General features: G+C 46.0%; 1 protein-coding gene across 2 annotated transcripts in view; it reads right to left on the bottom strand.

Annotated features, from left to right (window-relative positions):
- The window catches only part of VPS13A (vacuolar protein sorting 13 homolog A), a 2,196,319-nt gene that overhangs the window by 1,553,282 nt on the left and 616,737 nt on the right, over positions 1-26,300 (bottom strand). For both annotated transcript variants that reach the window (XM_078675860.1, XM_078675861.1), the window contains exons 26-27: positions 21,461-21,617; positions 18,959-19,038 (exon numbers count right to left, since the gene is read on the bottom strand). In XM_078675860.1, coding sequence (XP_078531986.1) covers positions 18,959-19,038; positions 21,461-21,617 — 237 coding nt within the window. The remainder of the gene's footprint in view (positions 1-18,958; positions 19,039-21,460; positions 21,618-26,300) is intronic.

The raw sequence follows: 26,300 nt of genomic DNA on the forward strand, positions 1-26,300 counted from the left end.
TGTAGGGAATTCGAGGTTGAGAGCCTCGGCCACCCTATGCAACATCACTGCATATGACGCTCCCTCCTCCGTAGCCACGGTAGGAGGCGACAACATGCCAAGGTCAGGGGAGGTGTCCAGACCACTGGCATCCCCCAGTTCTTCGCTCCAGTTCTGTTCACTATCCAACTGGTCAGTCAATGGGTCACCTGACCCCTCACATCCCTCCCATCCCTCTTGCTCCTCATCAATCTGGTCGAAAAGGGACCCCAGGAGTGAACAGGGGCACAAAAAACCCTCTCTGCACCGGATCCACATCAGGATGAAGGCCGGTATCGACGCCGGCCGGGAGCCGACCGGCGCCGAATGTGGTAGCGGTGCCAGAGGAACCGGCGCCCGAGCAGGCGTAATAAGGTCAACCGACGCTGATAAGGATCCAGGCCTGGATCCAAGAGGGGTCTGCGGCACCGGGGCCAGAGCTGTCGGCGGAGAAGGCCTAGGCCCATTATCTGAGTCCGCAGGGCCCGAAGGCGCGCCGGCATGTTTGGGCCGCCCAAAGATGTCATGCATCGATCGTAGAACGTACAAAGCTGGGCGGGAGTCGCTCTGGGTCCCAGGAAGGGAGGGAAACTCGGAGTCGACTCTTCAGGCTCCGCACGTGAAGTCGAAGAGTGATGATGCTTCTATGACTTCTTCTTGTGCTTCGACTTACCTGACCCAGAGTACAAAGACTTCGATTACTTGGAAGAATGGTGATGGCTTTGTGACTGGTCTCTCAACCTCTATCTCGACCGGGACATCGAACGGCGCGGAGCTGACTGCCGACGCTCAAGAAGCTTTCGGGACCGCTCCCGCAAAGCCTTCGGCGCCATGGACCGGCATTCGGAGCACGACTTGGGGTCGTGGTCGCACTCCAGGCAAAAGAGGCAAACGCGGTGCGGATCCGTAACCGATATCAGTCGGGAACAGGATCCGGAAGCCTTGAAGCCAGGCCTCCCTATGTGCTTCAGAATTCGTAGACTCAAAAGACGCAGACAAAAAGTTGATCAAAAAGTTCAGTCAAGGGGGGGCGTGGCTTGCGGCCGAGAGCAATGGCCGCAATCTAGATGTGCTCCGAAAGACCCGTGGCACCGAAGAGCGACACAGCCCACGGATCTGTATAAATTTTGGCGGAAACGGCGTGCCGTGCTGCCGGGCGCCCCAGGGAAGCTGTGATGGGGGGCTGCTGAGCCGAGGACCCCGAGTGAGAGAGATCGGGTCGCCGAAGGGATGGGGGACCGGCCCAAGCAAAATGGCGGCGCTGGAGTGAGACAGAGCTGGAGCTACGACAGGAGCCGCCTGTGACCTGGAGCGGGCCTGTCCATCTGCCTGCTCACACTGACTCCAGTTGTGGACTGCGCAGAAGACGCGTGGCGAGGGGCTGCTGGGAGCCCTCGGAGGTTGTCGGCGGAGCGGTACGGAGGTGAGGTGGGGCCGGCCCCGGGACAGTTGCAAATTTAGGCCCCGGCTTTGGGGCCTACTGCCGGCAAGTACAGGGCGCGAGGCTTGAGGGGCCCGGAACCAGAGTGCTGCGGGCCATCCCTCCCTCCCCCCTCCATATCGTTGACATTATACCCGCGTGGTGGAGGGCGGAGATGCCCCACAAGGCGTGACGGGACCAAGAGACTGGCTCCCGGTGAACAGAAGAGCCGGAAATAAGAGGTGCACAACGCCGCAAGGGGCCTCCTCACGATCTGCCACCCACAGACCTTGCCAGCCTGACGACGTGGAGAGACGATTGTGGGGAGCTGCTGCACACCCTTGGAGGTGCGCTTTGAAACATCGCGGGGGAGGGGAGCGGCTCGCCTCAGAGACAGCTACTAATCGGGGCCCGGGCCTTGGGGCCTATTATCAACGAAGTGCCGGGCACAGTCCTCTGAGTACTGGGGATCAGGGTACTACGTGCCGTCTTTCCCTCCCCCTCGTCATCGGCGGCTATCCCTCTCAAGACTGTGTGGAAGGGAGCAGGGGTGCTTTGGGCGGCGTGGGAGGACCTTGGGACTGGCCTCCGGTGGTGCCGGAAATGGACAGGTGTGATGGGATGACACCACAGAGCGACAAAGGATGTGAAATGCACTGGCCCTCCCCCCCCGATAAATGCTGGCGCAGGGGCCCCCTAGCTGCTGACTTGAGGTGGAACGCCGACTACGACTGGCACAAGGCCTGCTTGAGCTTGAAGCCCAGCAGCAGGGAGCATTGAACTGGGCCTGGACTATTGAAAGAGTGGACCGGAGGGTGATTGGTGACAGTGGCCCTGGGGTGGGGATTCAACTCTCCCCCCCTCCCCCATGTGAACAGATGCGACACTTCTGCTTCCAGGTGCTATTGATGGGGTGCTATTACTTAGTACTGTGAAGGGTGCCATCTTGCGTGCGCGACAGAGGTGAAGGGGACTGTAGACACTCTTCGTGCTTGGGGCGGGGACTGATGAGGCCCTTGTACATCGACGGAACCGAGGTGGAGCGGCGTAGAATCGCTTTGGATCTGCGCTTCCGTCCCGGAGCCCTTCTCTGGGGGACGATGTTGTCTTGTGGAAAAGTAAATTTTGCCATGTTGTATGTGCCTACGTGTTCCCCATATTATGCTATATGTGCATGATCGATATGCATGTATACCCCTCTGATCGATTAAAGACGCAATTACAGTTGTGTCCATTTCTAGTATGCCAGTTTCCAGTTCTCGTGAAAGCAACGAATATTAGGCTTATGTAAACCTACGTTGCTACATTTTACAGTGTGCACGTTAACTCATTGAATTGTCCCCGTTTCTAGGCCTCAAAAGGGCCCGGACACCAGATTCAGCTCCTGTCTCCTGAACCCTCTCCGAGGAGCGATACAGCCCCCACCTGCATCCCTGACCCTTCGCTTAGTTTCTGCCTCACAGTGCCCGGCTCGGCCTGGCTCTGCCTCCCAGTCTGCCAAGAGTATGTTATGATTCTAGTTATCAGTCCGGCCCTCCTTCTCTGCATTCCTAAGCTACTGAATCGCATCAATAGTTTCCATCATGGTCTAGCCTTACTGTCTCCATGTAAGAGAAATACTGTATTAATATTCATAGAATATTCCTCGCACACGCAATACATGTAGAATTATGCATGCACCAGTCTTAGTGTCTAGTAGCCTTTGCCCTGATAACTTTTGGATTCTATCAATATGTACTCCAAACACCAGATACCAGATATGCCTTAGGTACATGTCGCTCTGACACTCCAGACTTTAGTCTCCTCTTCTAGCGCAGAAGTCATAGCCCCCAGTTCTCCCTGGTAACACGTCATTGCCCGTTTGTGCGCACCACTAGGTTAAAGGTCCCAGCTGCTCAGGTAGCCCCCTCCATGTTTCCGCCTCGTTTATGACACTTCGGTTACGTTTACATCACATGTCTATGTATACGCCCTGTACACGCCTTCTTGTTACATCATTTTGCCCTTATCTTTCGCGACTGCTACAAGAAACGCCTACTGCTACGCCTACTGTATTGAATGTAATGAAATTGTTTTGATATATATACTATGAACTGTTACAAAAAGTTACCCAGTTTCCCTTGTCCCTTCCCTGGCAGCTGCCATCCCGTACTATTGCAGGCTGTCCTGTTCCTGTCCCTTATGCCTGATTAAAGCCTGTAGACTCAAGATACCTCGAATCCTGACTCTTATTTATTGAGCTATCTGTTTCATTCACTGTATTAAAAAATAGAACCGGTAATTAATTATTTATTTACCACATAATGGCGCCCGAATAGGGACTTGCCCTTTCCCCACGCGCCGGCGAAGCCACGCAGGCCCCCTGATCCTCTGCAGCCGTGACGGAACCATACCGTGCACGTGCAGATATTTCTGCTTCAAGTATCCCTCAGGCCCACGGAGGAGACGGAGGTTGCGGTCCAGCATCCAGACGAGGCGGTGAGGAACGCGGCGAGTCCCGACCAGAGCCCAAGCCGAGAGTCCAAGGTCCGAGGTATCCGGAGGCCCACCTGTAACTGAAGTCCGAAGTTCGTAGTCCGTCGTCGTAGCAGTCCAGTCCAGTCCGAGGCTTTCCGTTCTTGCTGCCCGGTGAGTACCGTTGCTGGGGTAGTATCTAGACAGGGTCAATTAATTTGTCTCTGGTCCGTGGGTTTGGGTACAAAGATCCAACACGAAGTGTCCACCTAGGTGGATGCGGGTCCTGACGTGTCTCTTTATGGGACCGGTAAGTTTCGTACTGTTTAGCAGTGCATCTAGTAATTCTAGTAAGTTCTGTTCTCGAGAAAGTCATGTGTTCTGTTCTCAGTAGATCAGGTAATATTCTGTCCGAACTGTTATTTTAAATGTTATTCCATGTGTTTTCAATGTCGTGGTATGAGTGATTTGTTTTCCCAGTTATTATTGTGTTTATCGTGTATTGTATTGTGTCCAGACTCCAGCCTAAACTATGCCTCTATTCTCGAAGTTACATCAGTTAAAAACCAGAAAAGGGTTATTAGAGGAAGCAGTTCCTGTCCCGCCTAGGGACAGTCCAGGTCATTTTATGTATCATAAGCATGGCTTAAGTGCCATATTATATCTAGACTTATGGGTGGAGTACACCAAGGAATTAGAGGAGAAATATAGATGGCCCGTATCAGGTACATGGGATGCCGAGTGCATCATGCGAATAGAAGAAGCATTATGGAAAAAGAAATCCAGACAGTCCCAGAAAGATGCCATCGAGTTATGGCGCAAAGAATCTCATAGAAGAACCGAAAAAGAAATCAGAAAAACAGAATTAAGTAGGGAATCCTCAGAAAAAGCCCAAGAAAGGGAATTAATCGAAGTAGGTGAACGAGTTAAAGCAGAACAGTCAGACAGACAGAGAAATGCCCTTATTAAGGGTATGTATCCTCTTCTTGCCGAGGGCTTGCCAAAAGCAACCCCGGAAGCACCATGTAATTTTCCGCCGCCCTTGGTTCCGATTAAGCTACGTCACAAACCGACCGCAGCTGATATTTTTCTCTCGTCCTATTTGGACGACACAGTCCCAGCGTATGCAAATCCTGTTCCGCCGGCTCCCGTAAATAATGTAATTCCTGTTCCTCCAGCCACCGGGGCACCCGTTGCAGCATCTGTTACGGCACCCCCGGTCCAGCCTACAGTACATGTACCCGCTACATCAGTCACTCTACCAGCACGTACAGTACACACCGACGATTCTAGTTTAGGAGCAACGGGGGGAAGTCCTCCTGGAACCCCGCCTCAACACAGACGTTTGACGATACTTGAGCTACATGAACGAGCGTTACAGCGTTCGCCAAAAATTCAGACATTTACAGATATCAAGCGAGCACTTACTGAATGCCGTTATGATCCAGTTTCAGGCGATGGTAATATGGTCATATATTCATTGCGTGTAAGACGGGTGACCGAATATTTGGACACCCTGCCCAATATGAAAGGTTATCTAGACAGAATATATCGTTTTATCCGTACAGGAGTAGATCCAGAAAGTGTTCGCGACGCCATGATTCAAAGAAAAGTCGAGATTCAGCTCATGCTTTTAAAGTTTCTAATAAATTGTTTAATAAGAGAACAAGATTATCCGGATAAAGATCCGGAAGAAATGAAAGTCCTGACCAGGTGGAGTGACCATATAGCCGAGGGAAGACACAAGACACAGAACTGTATAGAGAGTATGTACAAGAAAATCCGTAAGGAAATAATAGAGTTACACGAGAAACGAGAAGCAGCACAAGTAACCGAGAAAGAAGACAACTCTCCTACTGAAGAGGTAGACGACGAGAATCCCTCCAGAATAGCGTATGTAGGTAGAACTAGACTTCCCGACCGACATTCACGCCTAGAATACAAGAAAGTTTTCCCTCCTCCAGCACCAGAACAAGGTTCTCTTGAGCAAGTATTCCAAGCTATCGATCACATTCTGAAATCACGAATAGGTTATAGTGAGCTTAGTACCATGCATGAACAAGAATTAGCCCGATCAGCAGTCCGGTGGACTACTGATTCTACCACTTTTCCAGACGAAATAGTGGCACAAATGTTTCTGAAACTGCCCCCAGCCGAGCAGCGACTGGTGGGTATGTATATGATCCAGCACCTCATTACACTGTATGAGGGACAGCATTCTGATCCAGGTCCGTTACATGATGTATTGAACGAGTTACTCCAGTATAGATGGAGAGGTTTAGGTACCGATTTAATTAGTATCATTCTAGAACAGCGCCACAAATATCGAACGTTTTTAAATCCACATTTTGTTCATGTCTCACCTCCAGAAAGTAAATCATTTTGCATAGATAGACAACATCCGTTACGAGAAGTACACCCAGTTAGAGGAGCGGGTGGTGAACTAGAACGAGTATTTGTTTACACCCCTATCACAAAGATGGAACTCTTAGAGATGAAAAAGTTAATTCCCTGTCACGATAAAGACCCAGCAGGGTTCCACCGTGAATTAAAAGACATGCTCCGTATGGGAGAATACACGTATCCTGATATCATTAAAATGTTAAAGGTCCTGTTGCCCGCAGGGGTATATGAAAAACTCAAGGAAAAAGAATGGGACGTGGGAGAGAAAAAGATAGATTGGGCAGCTCTAGAAGCTGAAGAAAATTCACGAGTACCAGGTACCGGTCTTGGGGGTAAAGTTAAAGAATTACCCGAGTTATTGATACAAGTTTTGCCAAGATTACTAGCCACGAAAAAGGAAGACTGGGATGCAATCTCAGCCTGTAAACAGAAACAGGATGAAGACACTAGTGATTTTTATTCTAGATTCGAAAAATGTTTTATTATTAACAGTGGTCTGAAAACAAGTAGTGAATCGTACCCTCATCTTTTTGTTACCAAACTAGTCGAGAATTCAAGTCCACAAGTTAAAAATCGAGTATTGAAAGTCGAAAGTACCTGGCAAGCTAATACTCCGTCACAGATGCTTCAAATGCTCCAGTATCAACAGAACAGAATCAGGGAAGAGCAAGAACACGAAAGAAGACGTATGAAAGACACGAAAATGAAAGTATTAGTTGCACAATCTGTTCCACAAGACAGTCAGAAGAGGGGTCCGAATCAAGCCAGTCATCCTACAGCTCCCGTTAAAGGGACCTGCAATTACTGTAAACAGCCAGGTCATTTTATAAACGAGTGTGCAGTTCTGAAACACAACATAGCTACTGGTAAGACTAAAGAGAGACCACGTCCGCCTAGACAAGAACAAGTTTCACAGACTTCTCAGTCACCACAGAATGCACAACAGACAGTTACAGCACCGCAGCCTATAGCTGCCACACAGCACGTTACACAGCAGATGTACCAGTATGCTCAGACAGAGTATCCAGATTATCAGCCGTATTCATGAAACAGCCTAGAGAGGGAGGTAGGCTTGCCTCTCATCGAGATACCTGTAGATCAAGAGGGTCCCTATGTACACAGTCAAGTATTAGGGAAAGACAGAAAGTTTTTGATTGATACAGGGGCAAGTAGGACTACTATCAGTCATGACGAGGTTCCAGGGGCTCCGCTCTCAGGCTCTAAAAATGTTTCCCTTGGATTTTCAGGAAAGCCAATTGTTAATGAAATTTCGAAACCAGTTACTCTAGAAGTTGGTCCCTTGTCCCGAACTACTGATTTGTTACTCACGAAATCATGTCCAGAAAATTTGTTAGGCATCAAGACATTGAAAGAATTAGGAGCAGTTATTTGCTGTTCCCCAGAAGGGGTCCGTTTGTTTTTGAGAGACTTTAAAGGTCATTATGTATTGCGTGATTTTGATCCAAGATTATTGAATGTACCACAGCATTTATGGGCGCAAGGTCCAACTGATGTAGGTTGTATGCATATCACACCCCATCGTGTGACTCTCAAGCAAGGTATAGTTTTGCCACGAATCAGACAGTACAGATTGCCACCTGAGGCTGTAGCAGCCTTATCCAGAATTATTGATGAACTTATTGCTCAAGGAGTGGTTGTAGAAACTGACTCCAATGTATGTAATTCTCCTATCATTCCAGTCCTGAAACGTACTGATCCAAATGCACCCCCAGTATATCGATTAGTGATTGACCTCCGAGAACTTAATAAATGTATCATACCTCAGTATCCAGTTGTCCCAGATATTTCATCCCTTTTGACAGTCATTGATTCTGAAGCTACATTTTTCACAGTTATCGATCTCAAGAATGCATTTTTCAGTGTTCCCATTCATCCAGACAGCCAGTACCTTTTCGGTTTCTGTTTAAATGGAAGAAGCTATAAATTCACACGAGCTCCTCAAGGTTTCACAGAAAGTCCTAGTATTTACAGTCAAGCACTTAAGAGACAACTAGACAATATTCACATGCCAACTGACACTGCCCTGCTCCAGTATGTCGATGATCTACTGATCACAGCCCGTTCTGAACGTGACTGCGAGCGTGCGTCACTTACAGTTCTGTATTTTCTGGCCGAGCAGGGGCACAAGGTGTCCCCTTCCAAATTACAATTCTGTGTCCAGCAAGTGGTATACTTAGGACACTTACTGTCCAAGTGGGGTAGGCAGTTGACACCAGACCGTATCCAGTTAATAGCGAGTCTTCCACAGCCCAAGACACAGAAGGAGGTACGAGCTTTTATTGGCCTCACTTCTTACTGCAGACAATGGATTCCACAGTATGCATTTCTAGCCAAGCCACTGATACAGTTAACGACACAGGTTGCAGCCGTATCGACTGTCCTCCCTTGGACCCAGGAACATACACTTGTATTCAATGAATTAAAGAAAGCCTTATGCCAAGCACCTGTTCTAGCGACACCGAACTACAGTAAGCCTTTTACACTTTTTGTCACAGAACGTGATGGTACTGCATTATCTGTTCTCACACAAGATCAAGCAGGACAGTACAAGCCCTGTGCTTATTTTTCGAGCACATTAGATCCAGTAGCCCAGGCTCTGCCTGCGTGCCTCAAGTCAGTTGCAGCCACAGTTCTAGCTATCAGACAAAGTGATTCCATAGTGTTAGGACACTCCCTGACAGTACAAGTTCCACACTCCGTGGAAGTTCTTTTAAACCGAACACAGACTCAGCACTTGACAATTGCACGTTTAACAGGTTATGAACTTACACTGTTCCAGCCACACATAGAAATCAGACGCTGCAACATTCTAAATCCTGCTACACTGTTACCGTCAGTTACTTCAAATCCTGCCACACATGACTGTGTGGAAGTTGTTAACACTATGACAAAGCCAAGACAAGACTTGACAGATATTGGATTACCTGATCCTGACCTGACACTTTATGTGGATGGTTCATGTATGAGAACGAGTACAGGAGAACTAGTAGCCGCGTATGCAGTGACTACTGAAACCGAAGTTATAGAAACACATCGTATTGACACCTTGTCTGCTCAAGCAGCAGAGCTAGTAGCTCTGACCCAAGCCTGCATACGTGCCAAGGACCTGAAAGTAAACATATATACAGATTCACGTTACGCATTCGGAGTCGTACACGACTTTGGAGTGCTCTGGCAGGAGAGAGGTTTCATGACTTCTCATGGAACCAAGATTCAGCATGGTCTCCTCATTCAAGCTCTGTTAGATGCAATACATTTACCGACAGCTATCGCTATCATGAAGTGCAAGGCACATACGAAAGTCACTGACATCATTTCCCAAGGTAATGATCTAGCAGATCGAACAGCCAAGCTTACAGCTCAGATTCCAGACGTTCCAGTTAACACGACACAGACACTCACTCAAGATCAGACTACTTGTATGACAATTAAGGACCCTACACAAGATGTCATAGACATACAGTTACATGCTACTCCTGAAGAAATCAAGAAATGGTCCGAACAAGGAGGGGTCCAGACAGATCAAGGATGGTTGACGAAGGGAAAAGCCACATGGTTTCTCCCCGACTCTATGGTTCAAGTCATTATTAATACCGCACATAGTCCAGCACATCTAGGAGAAAAAGCTATGTTAGACAGTATTCAGAACCTTTGGTTCAACAAACATTTACGAGCTGCAGCCAAGCAGAAAGTCCGTACCTGTATGATATGTTGTCAGTTCAATCCAGGTAAAGGTGTCCAGGTGGAACAAGGTGGATTCCAACCTCCTGACCACCCTTTTGAAGTCCTCCAGATGGATTATATTCAGATGGAGCGATGTCGAGGTTTCAAGTATGTCCTCGTAGTTGTATGTGCTTTGTCCAGGTGGACAGAAGCATATCCAGTTCCAGACTATACAGCCGCGACCACTGCCAGGCAGTTGGTTCGTGAGTTCTTTCCCCGCTATGGACTCCCTAGGGTCGTGTATTCAGATAACGGCCAGCCATTCTCATCTGAGCTTATGAAACATGTTTCCCTTCTGTTAGGGTACCAGTGGAAGTTCCATTGTGTACGCCATCCTGAAGCAGCCGGTCTCATAGAGAGACATAATCAAACTTTGAAAATCCGCATAGCAAAAGTATGTAGAGAAAAAGGTGTAGACTGGCTAGTAGCTCTGCCAGTTGCTCTGTTCTATATGAGGATGGTTGCACATTCTAGATCAGGTCTGTCCCCGTATGAGGTCGTATTCGGCCGCCCCCCAAACATGTGGGGTACACCTAGACCCCGCAGTATTACAGATGTTTCCAGTAATATGCTGACAGATTACCTAGCTTCCTTGATGTCTGCCCTACACTCTTGTCGTTCACAGGTTGCCGCCGCATTTCCAGACAACACCGAGGTGAAACCGCATGAAGTCGTCCCCGGTGACTTCGTATTCGTCCGAAATTTTGATCGTTCAAGTCCGCTGGAGCCCCGCTGGAAGGAGCCTCGCATGATCTTGTTAACAACAAGGACCGCGGTTAAACTCGAGGGCAGGAAGGGGTGGGTCCACCTGAGCCATATAAAGAAGTTCCATGGATTACGAGAAAAGACTTTTGCTAAGGACTGCCTTATTCCTAAAGACTGCCTAAAAACAGACTCTGAAATCAAGCCTCCCCTGTTAGAGAAAACTCCGCAGCAGGAGTATAAAGAGAAACTCCGGTCTAGTAAAATAAGTCAGCCAGTTTAATTGTCTAAGTCCCTCTCGGGTGAAACGGTTAGACGGGTTCCTGACATGTATGAGATAGACCCCCACAGTGAGAGAGTTAGTCGAAACTCTAAAAGATGTATTATTGTTCTATGTTTCCTATTATTTTTGAGTCTTATGGTTACCTGCACAAGTTATGCATTACATTTATGTTTTCCAATTTCACATGTACATATGTTTTCTAATGCTACAGTAGAGCACACATTTAGTGATCTGCCTCCTCACGAGCTATCCTATCGTCTCGCTATGCGTAATAACACATTCATCCGAATGTTACACTATTCACACCAGACCAGCAATGCCACTAATTGTTGGGTGTGTGGTCGACTTCCCCCTTTCCAGACACCGAAGGGAGTTCTGCCACTCTTTCCTTATCCGTTTTCACATAATGGTTCGTGTGGAGCATGGTCCACGTTAACGTCATCCTCCAATGATATGTCCCTTCTGAATAGAACATGTTTTCCAGACAAGCAAGGTCTTTCCCATAGAACAGGGTTAGATCTAGAATATGAAGTGTATGATTTAGGTAATTATTCTTCGAATTTCATGGTCCTGAATGTTCAGTCCGATACTACTCCAGATTTGCCTGCTATTTCAGTACTATCAGTCAAAGGCGAATTATGTGTCAGAAAGAATGGTTCCGCACATGTAGGACATAGTGATTGTACTACTATTGTCGAGTATAGTGACAGTGGGAAATCTATTTTCAAAGCCTCACGTCATTCTTATTTTGTTTGTGGTCAGACCGCATATGTTCGTCTGCCCCTCGATTGGGATGGAACATGTTACATTGCCTTCCTACTGCCACCAGTTTTTCTAGCCCCATCCGATTATCACAGAAACACACATCTAGTGCACACCAGACATAGAAGGGAGATCGAGTCCCCGATTGTCGATCAAACTGAAACTACTCTAGAACAGTATCAAGACTTCAATAAAGGTTTCTTCTTTTTTATAGGACCTATCCAGAATAGTAAGTTAATACGTAGGTTAACCAGAACCCTTGAAGCTGTAGTAAATGAGACTACTTCTGCTCTAGGTAACTTAACTGAAGAGCAATCTGCTATGAGATTTGTCGTGCTCCAAAATCGTCTCGTTCTTGACGTCATACTGGCCGATAGAGGAGGAGCATGTAGAGTCATCGGATCTAGTTGCTGCATTTTTATTCCTAATAACGCGCCGTCTGTTTATTCAGCTATAACCAGACTTCATAAAATTGCCCATCAGTTACACCAGAATCCAGGCACCTGGACATGGTCCGGTTGGCTCTGGAGTATCATATCTGCCTGGGGATGGAAAGTATTGTCATTCCTAGGTATTGCAGTAATGATCATATTCAGTGGCTGCCTCTGTATACAATGTGGCCCTGCGATTTGCGGCATGTGTGCTACCTCTTGTATTCCTAGTCCTAAATCCCGTTCCAAGACAAATCGAGACGAGCAAATGATGCTATATGAACAGATAGATGGTATCATGAATATTGATGTTTCCTGATGGAAACGTAGGGCACAAGGAGGGAATGTGGAAAAGTAAATTTTGCCATGTTGTATGTGCCTACGTGTTCCCCATATTATGCTATATGTGCATGATCGATATGCATGTATACCCCTCTGATCGATTAAAGACGCAATTACAGTTGTGTCCATTTCTAGTATGCCAGTTTCCAGTTCTCGTGAAAGCAACGAATATTAGGCTTATGTAAACCTACGTTGCTACATTTTACAGTGTGCACGTTAACTCATTGAATTGTCCCCGTTTCTAGGCCTCAAAAGGGCCCGGACACCAGATTCAGCTCCTGTCTCCTGAACCCTCTCCGAGGAGCGATACAGCCCCCACCTGCATCCCTGACCCTTCGCTTACTTTCTGCCTCACAGTGCCCGGCTCGGCCTGGCTCTGCCTCCCAGTCTGCCAAGAGTATGTTATGATTCTAGTTATCAGTCCGGCCCTCCTTCTCTGCATTCCTAAGCTACTGAATCGCATCAATAGTTTCCATCATGGTCTAGCCTTACTGTCTCCATGTAAGAGAAATACTGTATTAATATTCATAGAATATTCCTCGCACACGCAATACATGTAGAATTATGCATGCACCAGTCTTAGTGTCTAGTAGCCTTTGCCCTGATAACTTTTGGATTCTATCAATATGTACTCCAAACACCAGATACCAGATATGCCTTAGGTACATGTCGCTCTGACACTCCAGACTTTAGTCTCCTCTTCTAGCGCAGAAGTCATAGCCCCCAGTTCTCCCTGGTAACACGTCATTGCCCGTTTGCGCGCACCACTAGGTTAAAGGTCCCAGCTGCTCAGGTAGCCCCCTCCATGTTTCCGCCTCGTTTATGACACTTCTGTTACGTTTACATCACATGTCTATGTATACGCCCTGTACACGCCTTCTTGTTACATCATTTTGCCCTTATCTTTCGCGACTGCTACAAGAAACGCCTACTGCTACGCCTACTGTATTGAATGTAATGAAATTGTTTTGATATATATACTATGAACTGTTACAAAAAGTTACCCAGTTTCCCTTGTCCCTTCCCTGGCAGCTGCCATCCCGTACTATTGCAGGCTGTCCTGTTCCTGTCCCTTATGCCTGATTAAAGCCTGTAGACTCAAGATACCTCGAATCCTGACTCTTATTTATTGAGCTATCTGTTTCATTCACTTTATTAAAAAATAGAACCGGTAATTAATTATTTATTTACCACAGTCTAATGCATGGAACTACCTCTCCCTCCTTCTTGGACACGTGGTGTTTATTGCGGACACCCTGTTTGATCATGGCCAGTGGCGCTGAACTGATCATCTGCTGCCCTACACCGCACGACCTGCTCTGAAGCGCAAGTGCGGCCAGTTTGCGAATGCGCCCGGCATAAATATCACAGATATATTTTGAGATAAAACCTGCTATTGAAAAGTGTTACTGAGCTTTGGAGCACCGCGGATTGTCCGAAGTGCGAACTGTTGCCCCTGTCTATCTGTCGGTAAAATAGCAGGCTGCGAGAACTGTTGGTGTGCGAGCTCCTAGTTTGTCCTATATGCCGTCAAAAAAGATGGCTACGGGAGGCAGGGGTTCCAAGAGCGCCCCCCAGGCGCAATTGGCCAAATTCGCTTGGACCAAGGGTGGTGACAAAGGAGACTCCCCTAGACTGAATAAAGATAACGCTGCGTTGTCGCCATCCCCGAACAAGGAGCCTACGCTTCATGACGTCATGGCGGCCATAGGAGGTCACAATGGAGGTTTCCCTGCTCCGTGCAGACTTCAAACGAATGAACGAAAAAGTGAAGGAACTTAAGGTGGTAACAACGGCGTTACAGGAGGATACTTCTGAACTGCAGCAACAGGTGTCGAACTTGGAAAAGAAACAGACTCAAATGGCAGTTGGACGATTATGAAGGGAGAGCTCATCGGAACAACATCCGGAATTCCGTAAAAAACAGAAGGGCCCGCGGCGGACCTCTTCGTGGAAGAGCTAATCACAAAACACTTCAAACCGAAGGCTCACTCCACTTATTTCTCCATTGAGCGAGCCCATAGGGTGCCAGGCGGTCGCCCCAAGGTAGGGGCTCCACCTAGACCCATAATTGCAAGAGTGTTTAATTTCAGAGACAGGGATAACATCTTACAGGTGTCCAGAGCGGGTCCCCTGCTGAAGATAGACAACTATGAGGTCACTTTCTTCTCTGATTTCACAGCCCGGGTTCAGGCACAACGGCGCAGCTTTCAGGCAGTGAAACGGGAGCTGCGTAGCAGAGAAATCAGATACGCTATGCTCTTCCCGGCCAAATTGAGAGTAGAGAGGAACGGCAAACCCTGGTTTTTCGACTCTCCAGAAGCAACCTGGGAATGGCTGGAGGGGTGGACAAGGGTCGGCGACATGAGGGGCACTTGCCGCGATGGGACGGACCGGAAGGGAAGTGGAGAACCTGGTGCCTCAGCGACTGAGAATGTGTTGGAGACCAGTGAACTGGACGAACAGCGATGAGTGACGTTAATCATCTACAGAAGGGCCCACTCTTGAAGACACTCGCAAGTACTGGGCGGGGGATGAAGCTGATGGGTCGGGGGTTTAGATGTAGGGGCATATAAGTTTCATGGGTGCAGGAACCTAAAGTTCCAGATATGTAACAGGTCAGATTTATGGTTTAACACAGACATGTTATGATATTGTTCTAAAGGTTGTGTCTTATATAACATCAAATACTGTTCCATTGACGCTACTGTAGGTGCCACGGGTCGGGTGAGAGCGCACCACCTCTGCAAGTTTAGCACGAGTAGGGAGTATATAGGCACTCTGCCATGTTGGGGGGTGGGCAGTTCGAGGTCCACGGGCAGGGGAGCAGGGTGGGGGGTGAAGGGGAATTGCCCCATGATCAACGGACGGCTACGATTATAGCCATACCAAAACCTGGCAAACCTCCGGACGACTGTACATCATATCGTCCTTTTTCATTATTAAATGCGGAGGCAAAATACTGGCCAAAAGGATAGCTGTACGACTAACCCCACACTTAAAAACACTTATTCACCCGGACCAATCCGGATTCATGCCGAACAGGAGCACTGCTCTCAATTTAAGGTGAGTCCATGCGATGATGGCGCAGATCCCAGCTCTGTCAGAACCGGCTGTGATCCTTTCGTTAGATGCATGAATGGCCTTCGACTTGGTCGAGTGGCCGTATCTATTTGCGGTATTGCGCCATTTAGGCTTCGGACCAAAGTTTTGTGCTTGGGTGAAACTCCTGTATACAAATCCACTTGCACATGTTGTAGCCAACGGCCATATTTCCAGGGACTTCAGGCTGGGCCGTGGTACGCATCAGGGGTGCCCCCTATCGCCACTGCTTTTCGCATTGATCTTGGAGCCATTGGCAGCATGGATACGGTGGGACCCCATGATCAGGGGTCTCAACTGGACTGAGTTCTGGGAGGACCGCATATCGCTATATGCCGATGATATTCTTCTTTATTTAACTCTTCCTAGGCGTGCACTCATAGTTCTTCTTAACATCTGTGAGATTTTTGGGCGAGCCTCAGGATACACAATCAACTGGTCCAAGTCGGTGCTGTTTGTCCTTAAGGGGCCTCCACCGCGTCTTCCGGACGGCTGCCCCCTGGTGATCACTGATGGGCCCTTTAAATATTTAGGGGTGTGGGTGACACCTAGTCAGGAGATCTTTTACCACCGCAATTTATTACCCCCACTTGAACGATTCCGCACGGATGTGAGGCATTGGCACACCCTACCACTGACCCTTCTAGGCAAAGCGGCGTTATTTAAAATGATGATATTACCGCGGCTGCTGTACATCCTGGAAAATACTCAGTTTCTTGTGCCTCCAAAATATTTTACGTCCATAAACACATTGGTCTCCTTTGGGGGGGACAAACCGGCGCGCATTTCCAGGCAAAAGTTGGTACGAGGGTGGTTTGATGGTGGCATAGCGCTCCCAGATATCCAATTGTACTACTGGGCAGCCCAATTAAAGACTATAAATCACTGGCTCCATGCTCCGCAGACTGAGCCTGCGTTCAAAGCGGATAGATACGACCTAGGGGGCAGAGGAGTGATGGCTGCGCTCTATGACCCTAGAGGTGTGGCGGCTCTGTTGGGCCCTACGGCTCACACAGTAAAGCTATGGTACCTGGCTTCTGCTCGCCTCAAATGTAAGAACACGATCACGCAGATGACGCCACTCTGGGCATCGCGACGCCTCGGCCGTCTCTGTAATAGTAAAGGATTTGAGGCCTGGGACCGCATAGGTATATCGACGGTTGGAGACCTCTATAGGCGGTGTGCAATTCTCACCTTTGACCATCTAGCGGCCCAATTTAACTTGGTGGAGGCGGAATGTTTCCGCTACCTGCAAATCACTCATGCCCTCAAGTCTGTGTCCCCAACTGAAGGAAAGTTATTAGAATCCACTCCTCTAGAAGATAAACTGCTTACGGAGCACATGCTGAAAAAGGCGACCTCGTTGGTCTACCATAAGTTGGTCAATAATATGCCTGACCCTATGGAAAGACTTAGAATGGCCTGGACTGTGGAAATAGGTGAATTTGATGAGACGGACTGGCAGGCCGCGCTCTCCTCTCCTCAGGAGGTCGCTGTGCCGTCGAGGCTCAGACTGATACAATTGAAAGTCTTACACCGAGTATATTACACTAGGGTCACACTACATAGGATAGGAAGAATCACACACCAGTACTGCTTGAGAGGCTGCGGGGAGGCGGGGACATTTTACCATACTAGCTAGGATTGCCCATTGATTGCTGGATTTTGGTCGAAGGTTATGCAAACTATATCTCAAGTGGTTCTTGTTTTGCTGCTCCCTGAGCCACGCCGTTGTTTGTTGAACATTTGGGAGTCTAATGATCGGAGCAACCCCCTGCAAGATTGGGCAACGCTTGGTATTATGTATGCTAAACGAAATGTGGCTAAGGCCTGGGGGTCTCCCGTGTTACCGGCGCTTAGGGCCTGGAGTACGGATATGGACTCAGCGATGGTTGCCGAAAAGGCGGTATATTTAAATCGGAAATGTCCGAGAAAGTGGGCAAAAATTTGGGGAGCCTGGAATGAATATAGAAGATATATTTGTGAACCGCCTCAGATGGAAAGTGATACTGATTCGGAATGACAAGGAGGGGGGATGAGATAATCCTGGAGTGGGGGTATTGTGTTGTATAGATGTCATGATTGCATTACTGCTGTTTCCTTGAGATATTATGCTGTGTCCACTATGTATCGCCTTACTAACTATGCTCAATTGATAAGCACAATGTAAACCTTGAAAATGCCCATTGTTTACTTTTCTCAACAATAAAAATTGTTTTAAAAAAAAAAAAGTTCAGTCAAAAAATGACTGGAGGTACCGCTCTCTCTGGGGCTGCGCTGGCTGGTGCGGAAAAATAAAGAACTGACGTCAGCGCGCGAGGGCAGCATCTAAGTAACTACCGCAACATCATTTTGGCGACCACAACGCCAACGACGGACTGGGAGCCGACCGACGCCACCCTGCTACGCGCAGAAATACTACTGACGAAAAAACTTTCCGGATCCAGTCCGACGTCTGGGGGTAATTCTAAGGTACGGAATCTACAGCTAACATGTTTCTTTCAGATAGGCAAGGCCCATGCCGGGGCATTGAAGTCGTCCCAACCCGGATGGGTAGATGTAAGTTGAATCGATGCAGGGAAAAGGTAGTGCGCCAAAACAACATTACCGACGGAATGGAGAGGAACCAAGAAGGCCAGAAGAAATCACTGCAACGGCATTGATCTGGAGCTTGATAATACATGTCTGAGCCAGACGGTGGAAAGAAAACAATCTAGCATGAAGCCGATGCCCATAGGCATTACCAGCAGCAAGTGCGGTGACTGTACCTCATGACTCAAAAATACTTTTTCTAAGAAAAGCAACTTCACCCTAAAAGCCAGGAGTATGCACAGCATGTATATCTACAGCCACACATTCCTCACACAAAACATTTTGCTCCTGCCCTTAGGAGCAGTAAATCTATGAGCATATTTAAGGTTGGGACACTAATTGTGAATGGTTAGTGAATACCCAGATGCATGCAAAACTGTGGGTGTTCGCCAATTTCTGTAGTTGGATTTAGAAACTACAAATTGTGCCACTATTGCTGATTTTCACACAGTGAAATTCCACCGTGTAGATGGAATTTCCATCAGAGCAAACTTTATTATGCACTGCAAATGCCACTCCTGGTCCCATGAATCAAGAACTGCAGGATTCTGTTTTTGCAAATGTTTTAGCTAAGCTGCACATATATCAGTTTGAATCATGCCCATTACCACAATGCATATAAAATGATGTAATTTGTCCGCTTTCAAATAAAAGACACCATGCTAAAATTGAATAATAACAGAGGAAAATTATTTTGTTTCTAACCTTTACATAGTCCAATGTCAGAAGATCATCCGTGCTGTTATCCAGTGTTGTAATGATATAAACTGGTTTCTTCTCATCATCTTAAAAAAGAAAATATATATTGTTTAAATAACACAGGGTGAGGCTCTATTTGTACTACTTACAATATATGTCTCTGGTTAATTTGATCACCCCATTACCTTTCTGTGATTTCATAGTGGTACCAACCTCACCCTTTTTTAAACCTTAAATGCCACTACTATCTATTTTAATGTATTTATTACATTTTATAACTTTTAATCAGAATTCTTTGATATTATATTGCAGATGCACTTTACCTTTGGAACTTATATGTATGAATTGTGACGTACTTTTTACTTGTGCTTTTATGGTCATATTGGTCGAAATAAAGAATTCTTGAATTGAATTGAACTTACAATATAACCTTGTCAATGCCAATGGAAGGTTGAAGCATATTTGGGATATGTCCGCTAGGTTCTAAAAAAAAGTATTCATGAATCTCCACTTCTCATTGGACTTAACTTTGGCATGATCATTAGAATGCATCCCATGTGTTTCAGTATCTGATCTGTCTCTTTGAGACACTCTCACTTTATGGCATTCCAGCTGACAGGACATTCCTGCTCATGTTTCACCAGCTTTCTTGTAGGGTGTACAAAACAAATTAACTGTCTGACAAGGTTTCTAAACCGAAGCAACACATTATTCACCAACTATGAAAGGATATCATCTTTTCATGGAGACTTTTCCATTGTAGACACTTACATTCTTGAATGACTCCCTTACCAATAGCCTACCAATTTAAAAGAAAGAGCCTAAGCAATTCTGGTAAAATTCCAGTCCGCACTAACAAATTTGCAATACTTAACACTGTCATCTGACCTCAGTACAGGCATCAGAGTCCCAATTAAACTATTTGGAAAAAGTATGTTAAGAGATCATATTGCTGCCCTTCAAATCTCTTCACAGTCATTAATGGTATCGCCATTGTGGCAATACATCTTTGTCTGCACAGAAAATACTGAATACGTGAAAAACAATTTAAATCGTTTCTCAATTACTATCACTTGTAAGCTGCAACGCAGAGCAAGCTGCATAAAGTCTCCGCCCAGATCGTTCTTAACCTCCAAGGCTAATGTTTGTTCAAGAAACTTAAAATCTCTGAAGAAACCTTCACCTTTGACTATTTTTCATATGTTGTGTTGCCAGTTTAGTGTCATCAGATTTGCTACATGCTAAATTGTCAATGTTATTGAAAAACCTGAATTTTCATACTAAAAGCAATAAAATACTCACCTTATATGGTCTCCAGTAGGGAAATTAGAATGTTTTGGAAACTTCAAAGGAGGAGCGGTCACAGAAGCAAACAACTACTGACAATGTGCTTTTGAATATCAGATCCTTAAAAAAACTGTAACAAAAAATATGCTGGCTTTCCTGGACAAATAAAACAGTGATGAGTCCTTTTAGGAACACCAGCTGAAAAAGACTTAGGCCAACTGCACCCACTTTTCACAAACACTTTAGTCAGGATTTGGATGTTGAATATTAGGCCAGCATTGTCAGGTCACTGACCCAATATAATTATTGATGAAGGCATGATTTAGTGCCACTGATCCATTCTCTAATCTAATACAATATTCTTGTTGTGCTGTTAGGAGATACAATCCATGAGTATAGCAACTGATGGCAAATGTTTTTATTTTGTTGCTTCACAGATTTTCATATTCGCCTCTTGCTCCAATCATTCGTTCTCCTGGAAAGCACCTGGTACAATGTATAACTAGGAATTTATGGACCTGTTGCGATAATATATAATATGAGTAACCGAGTCAACATTACTTTTGATCAGTTAAGGCAAACAGGTGTGTATATACTGTGAAAACAAAAGGTTCCGTAAGCAGGCTGTGTCCTTGATAAGCACTTCTTTTCAGGGAACTTCAGATATGCATCTCAGAGGATTCTGCTTTGTGTGCATTACACTTACATGAAATGCCACATCATGAACTGCAAAAATGTACAAGTAAAAATGCTGGATTCAAATCTGATCTGTTAGTAGTGAAATCTCAAAACAAGCAGCTGCTGCAGTACTAAATTCAATGTTGAACTAAAGCAACCCTCTCCATGAAGCTAAGAATTCAAGGCTGCTCTTTAAACATTCGGTGACTTAAGATTCTGTGCTGTTCATCACTGTCGGTAAGAGAGTTTGGGAATTTATTTTTATTCCCTTATCAATACATATCACTATATATCCAACACTAATGGCCTGTGAAGAATGCGAGATTCTAGAATGATTCCTGTCACATCTCTCTTAGATAAAAGACATTTGCTGCTCAGGGCCACAGGACTCATTTGGAGTTCTACTTCTACAACAACGTTAGCCTAACCATCCCAAAAATATGGAAGACCTGCTATTTAAAATTGTGCGACCCGTGATGTAGCTAAATGCAACACTGCATGTGTGTGTGATGTAGAAATGGCCCATCATTCATTCATTCTTACCCATGAACTCTGGGCATTTTAAGCAGATTTCCCTTAAGAAAGAACTTGCTGCCATATCAAAAGTTCTAATGTTCAGTTCCGTCCCCAGTCCCAAAATTTCCAGCTGAAGCACAGGCTTTTCAGTATCTTCAGACAGACGGCATAACTGTAGCAACACCTAGAAAAAATAGTTTAGAAAGTTACTGCGCTATTCCATTACACACTTCTATTAATTAGATCATTTTCACAATGTGGGATACGCCACTGAATGGCATCGAGTTTGTAAACGAAATCCACTTGCACATTTACCAAAAACAACAGTGTTCTGCCACTACAGACAGAATTTTACAAAACGGCCTGAAATTTCACTTTAAACTAATTTCACTAAACCCTGGTTGCTGTAAATGCCTGGACTTCGCCTGCTAGCTTCTGGTGGAAATTTCTAAAGAGAGGAGCTCTGCTTATCAGAGTGCAAAACTACTGCACAGACAGAGTAGTATCAGCACACTGTATTCCACTTTGTAGAACCAATATAAAACCAGGCCAAGGTGAAAGGTATCCATTATAAGCACATCTCTCAATAATATCAAGCATAAGGTACCTCCAACCAGACAAAGGAATATTGTTAAAAGACAACAGGATGCCATGAACTTATACAGCAGCATTCAGCTAAAACGTTTTTGGATGTCTAGGAACACAAGTTAGATTTCTGTTTACAAACTATATTATGCATGTTTTAGGATAATGTAGTACTTGATATTTTTCCAATAGAGGGAAATCGTGGAAGGGTCAGGTGGGGCAATGAGCCGCGTATCAGGGGGAAGTGATCAGCCCACTGACTTCTTGTAGGTCCATATAAAAATTGTCCTCCTCATACTGTGGGGAGAATTTGTCCTTACCATCACTGTCATCAACAAAAGCTAGTTGGTTCTGGTCAGAGTCGGATCCGAACAGCTGTTGGAGCACTGGAGGGGAGCTTCTAGGCAAGGGTGCAGTCTTAGAGCCAGAATGTGGGGGGTAAGGCACATATAAACTGAGTTCAAGTATGGCTTCGGCTGTGGTCAAGACCGCTTTGGCACTGAGTCAAATACAACTATGGGATCAAAGGTGTGAATGCTGGTGTCAATGTGACAGGAACCAGCAGCATGGATGGTTGTGATGGCCTGGAGTTGGCTCCAACGTCAGAGCTAAAACCCAAAGTGGGCTAAGCAGGCACTGATGGCGCCAAGGTTGCCCCCCCCCCCCCCGCAGTCCTCCCCCTCCCTCAGAACCCAGGACTGTCTATGGGCTTCAAGGGGGGGGGAAGCAGGCACTGATGGTGCCAAGGCTGCCCTCCCCCCGCAGTCCTCCCCCTCCCTCAGAACCCAGGACTGTCTATGGGCTTCAAGGGGGGGGGGGGGGGGCAAGAGGGAAATAATAGGATGCAGAAGATGCAGACCATGGCCTCGTAAAATATGTTATGGCATCTCTGATGGAGACGGCTATGCAGGGTGCATCGGAATCAGCTGTGGAATTAGCTCCTCCGTAGGGAATTGGGAGTGATACCATGGGACCCCTTGATGTCCTTGCAACGTCTCAGATGGAGAGTGGCGAAGCTGGGATGAGGACCCCTTGGAATTGTGTTTTTTCCTGGATTTAGACTCACCCAAAGACTTAGATCGTGATGATGACTGGTCGCAGAACCAGTCAGAGATCAGTTACTAACCCATATCATTGACCTTGAGTGGGAGCATCCCTTAGGCAACTTCCTCCGTTGCTCGGTGCCATATGCCTTAGCTTTGCGGTCTCAGATCGAGTGCATCAGGGCACACTCCTCGCTTGACTTGGAGTCATTGCTCAACACAAAACATCAGAGACACACTTCACTGGGATTTGTCACAGATTTGTTTACAAAAGTTTAATTATGCATCAGAAACACTGTTTTGATGCTATATTTTCTGTAGATTCCTTTTCTCTGAAGGATTTCCCAAAAAGTGTTCATAATCAGTAAGAAGGTGTGCGGGATGTACCCTGGCTTTCAAGCGAAAACACTTGCAAGATTTGCAAAATGGGGGCTTCCTATTTTGCATAAGAACCTAGGCAGTAATATTTATAAAGATGTGGCCAAAACACAATCGCTCACCTAGTATTCTGGCTGATGTTAATGCAATGAGGAAAGCTGGTTTCACAGCTAAAAGGCACAGTGGATAGGAGTAAACAGTATTTTTAAAGGAAAACATAAACAATGTTCGCACCAAGTTGTGAACTTGCATGGACACTACAATTTCAGTGGAAACAATTTAGATTGCCCTTTCAAAAATCATTAAACTATTTGTGTGTCAAAAAAAATGACAGAAAGTTTGTATTGCAGCCAGATATCTTTTTATGTGTTGACAATCTGCTAGTCCTGGGCAAGGTGAAGTGCACCTGTTTTTTGGAAGGGCCAGAAGAGGCACAGGCTGCTCATCTGGCCATGCACAATAGCAAGGCTCTTAGATGTAAAGCATCTAAAAGAGGCCAGTGGCAAGATCAATCCAGCTTAAGAGGCTTCTTTCCCATAGATTCACCGGCAAGTCTTCTCTCTTTTTCCCAAGTAAAGGTAGGAGGAAAGTTAACACAGTTGGCTCACAAGTGGAACAAGATCACATCAGGTGCATGGGTCCCCCAGACAATCAGGGGCTTCTCCTAGGCAATGGTAGTGACTGAGACAAAATGTTGATAGACCAGGAGATAGAGGCCTTATAATTTAAGAAAGATATTTTGTGTTGCAAGATCCACCTCAACAGGTTCATGAGCAACTTGTTCCTTCTGGAGAAAAAGATCAAGAACCTGTGATGAACCAGAATTCACAGAGCAGGTGGTTTCAGTCACTTTAAAATGGTGGGCGCCCAAAACCTGAAGGATATCATACGCATACTTAAGGATTCCAATTTTTTGGCCTCATTGAAGATTTCTACAGTTTGTATGACAAGGACAGGCACATAAATTTGCCACATTGCCCTTTGGTGTCTCTTCCGCAACATGGTGCTTCACAAAGGTGCTTCAGCTGGTAGTGAGGTTGCTCAGAGCAAGGGGGACACGTCTGATTGTTTACCTCAACGTCATACTTGTTATGCATTAGTCCCTAGTCACCCAAGCACAGATCAGCTCATACGGTAAGAGAAATATAAGAGAATGCATTGGCTCATGGAAGTATGGCTGGTGGAAATTTGGAGGGCGAAACGTCCTGATATCATGGACTATACTTACTACTTATCTTTCCAGCAAAACTACGCCAGTTGGATTAGAGGGCCGGGTGTTGGAGGTCGATGTAGGTGCAATGTCTCTACCAGATCATACCCCCAATGCCCATCTCACTGCAGCTTTGGATTAGCCAAGCTGAGACAGGCGAATGGAGATTCAGAGATCACATTCTGTACAAGGACACTAACGTAAACAAAGTCAGAGGAGCAATAGCCCAATACATTGAGAACAACAATACCGGGGAGTCAGAGACTGACCTGGTATGGGACACCCTGAAAGCAGTCACAATAAGGATTACAACATCTTTCAGCCAGGGAAAACCAAGACAGGAAAGAAAAAAAGAGAGAAACATTTTTGTGGAGCGAATGTGACATGCTGCTTTGAGACACTCCATGCAGAGAGGCGGGCCACAGATGTTCACGTGAAAGAACAACACTGTCTGACACTGCCCATTAACACCAACTTTATTTAGAGATCAGCTTTGAGCGACAGCTGTTCTGAATCAAGTAGTAAAAGGCAAGCCCACCTTTGTTCCAACTAGGGCAGACTGCGCTGCCTGTATAGCGGAGTTAAAGCCTCCTGCTTTAATTAGAAAGAACTCAGAGCAGCTTTACTCCTCCCATCCATTTATGTAATTATTCTCTCGCTCCTCTCAACCCAGAGGACTATTAAAGCCCTATAAAGTGTTCTCCCGTATAAAAATTGTCTTGCCAGAGCGAGCAAGATGAATTTTGGAGGCCGGACTATAATATTTAAAACACAAAACAGCAGTGTGCACTTTTTGTTGTAGCCAAGTAGGGGGAGCGAGGGGTAATCAAAAACAGACGTTGAAAAACATTTTTTGTATAAGTTGACGTAGGCGAGCCACGCAGCACAAAAGAAAGGCCTGCGGCCGGCCAGTTAGACCTGAAGCACACTGTAAAAAAATATAGAATATTTAAATCGGCAAGCACTTTTTGTTGTAGCCAAGGAGTGGGAGCGAGCGTTAAACTAAAAAAGAGTGCTCAGACACTAACCAATTACATGACAAGTAACATCACATGTAAGCGGGGCAGTCCTCGTGGGAGGTTACAAAAGTAAAACAAGCTTTTACAATGCAATAGGTCTCACATCACTGAAAGTTTGAGCTATTGGCGTTGCATTACTATTTGCAACACCAATAGCTCAAACCTTCAGGAATGCGAGACCTATTGCATTGCAAATGCTTTTTTTTTTTAAAGAGATCCTCAGTTTATAGATGACCATTAGCAAAAGGGTTCCGTTGTGGTGCTACATTTTAGATGCAATTGTGAATGGTGCAGATGAGGTAGTAGAAATTAACCCTAAAACAGTTGTGGTCACATCAGGTGAAGTTTTTTTCTGACTGCCAGAGAGGTGTCGCTACAAGGTGTATTGTGGCATAAGGGCAGATTTACTTCCCCTATCAAAAAGTTGGAAAGGGGGTTATTTGCAGATGCCCTCAGTAGCACTCTGACTGGACGCTTAGCTGGAGAGGATTGTGTTTTCAAAGATGACAACTATAAAAAAAGGTGCTGGGTTCTAGGCATAAAGAATAAGTTTCTTACCTCCGGTAACAATGTATCTGTAACAGGCATATATTAGTTATAGATTCCTTACCTTAGAATTTTCCCTACGTATC

The sequence above is a fragment of the Lissotriton helveticus genome, chromosome 2_1 (assembly GCF_964261635.1).
Source record: "Lissotriton helveticus chromosome 2_1, aLisHel1.1, whole genome shotgun sequence".
NCBI classification, from domain to species: Eukaryota; Metazoa; Chordata; class Amphibia; order Caudata; family Salamandridae; genus Lissotriton; species Lissotriton helveticus.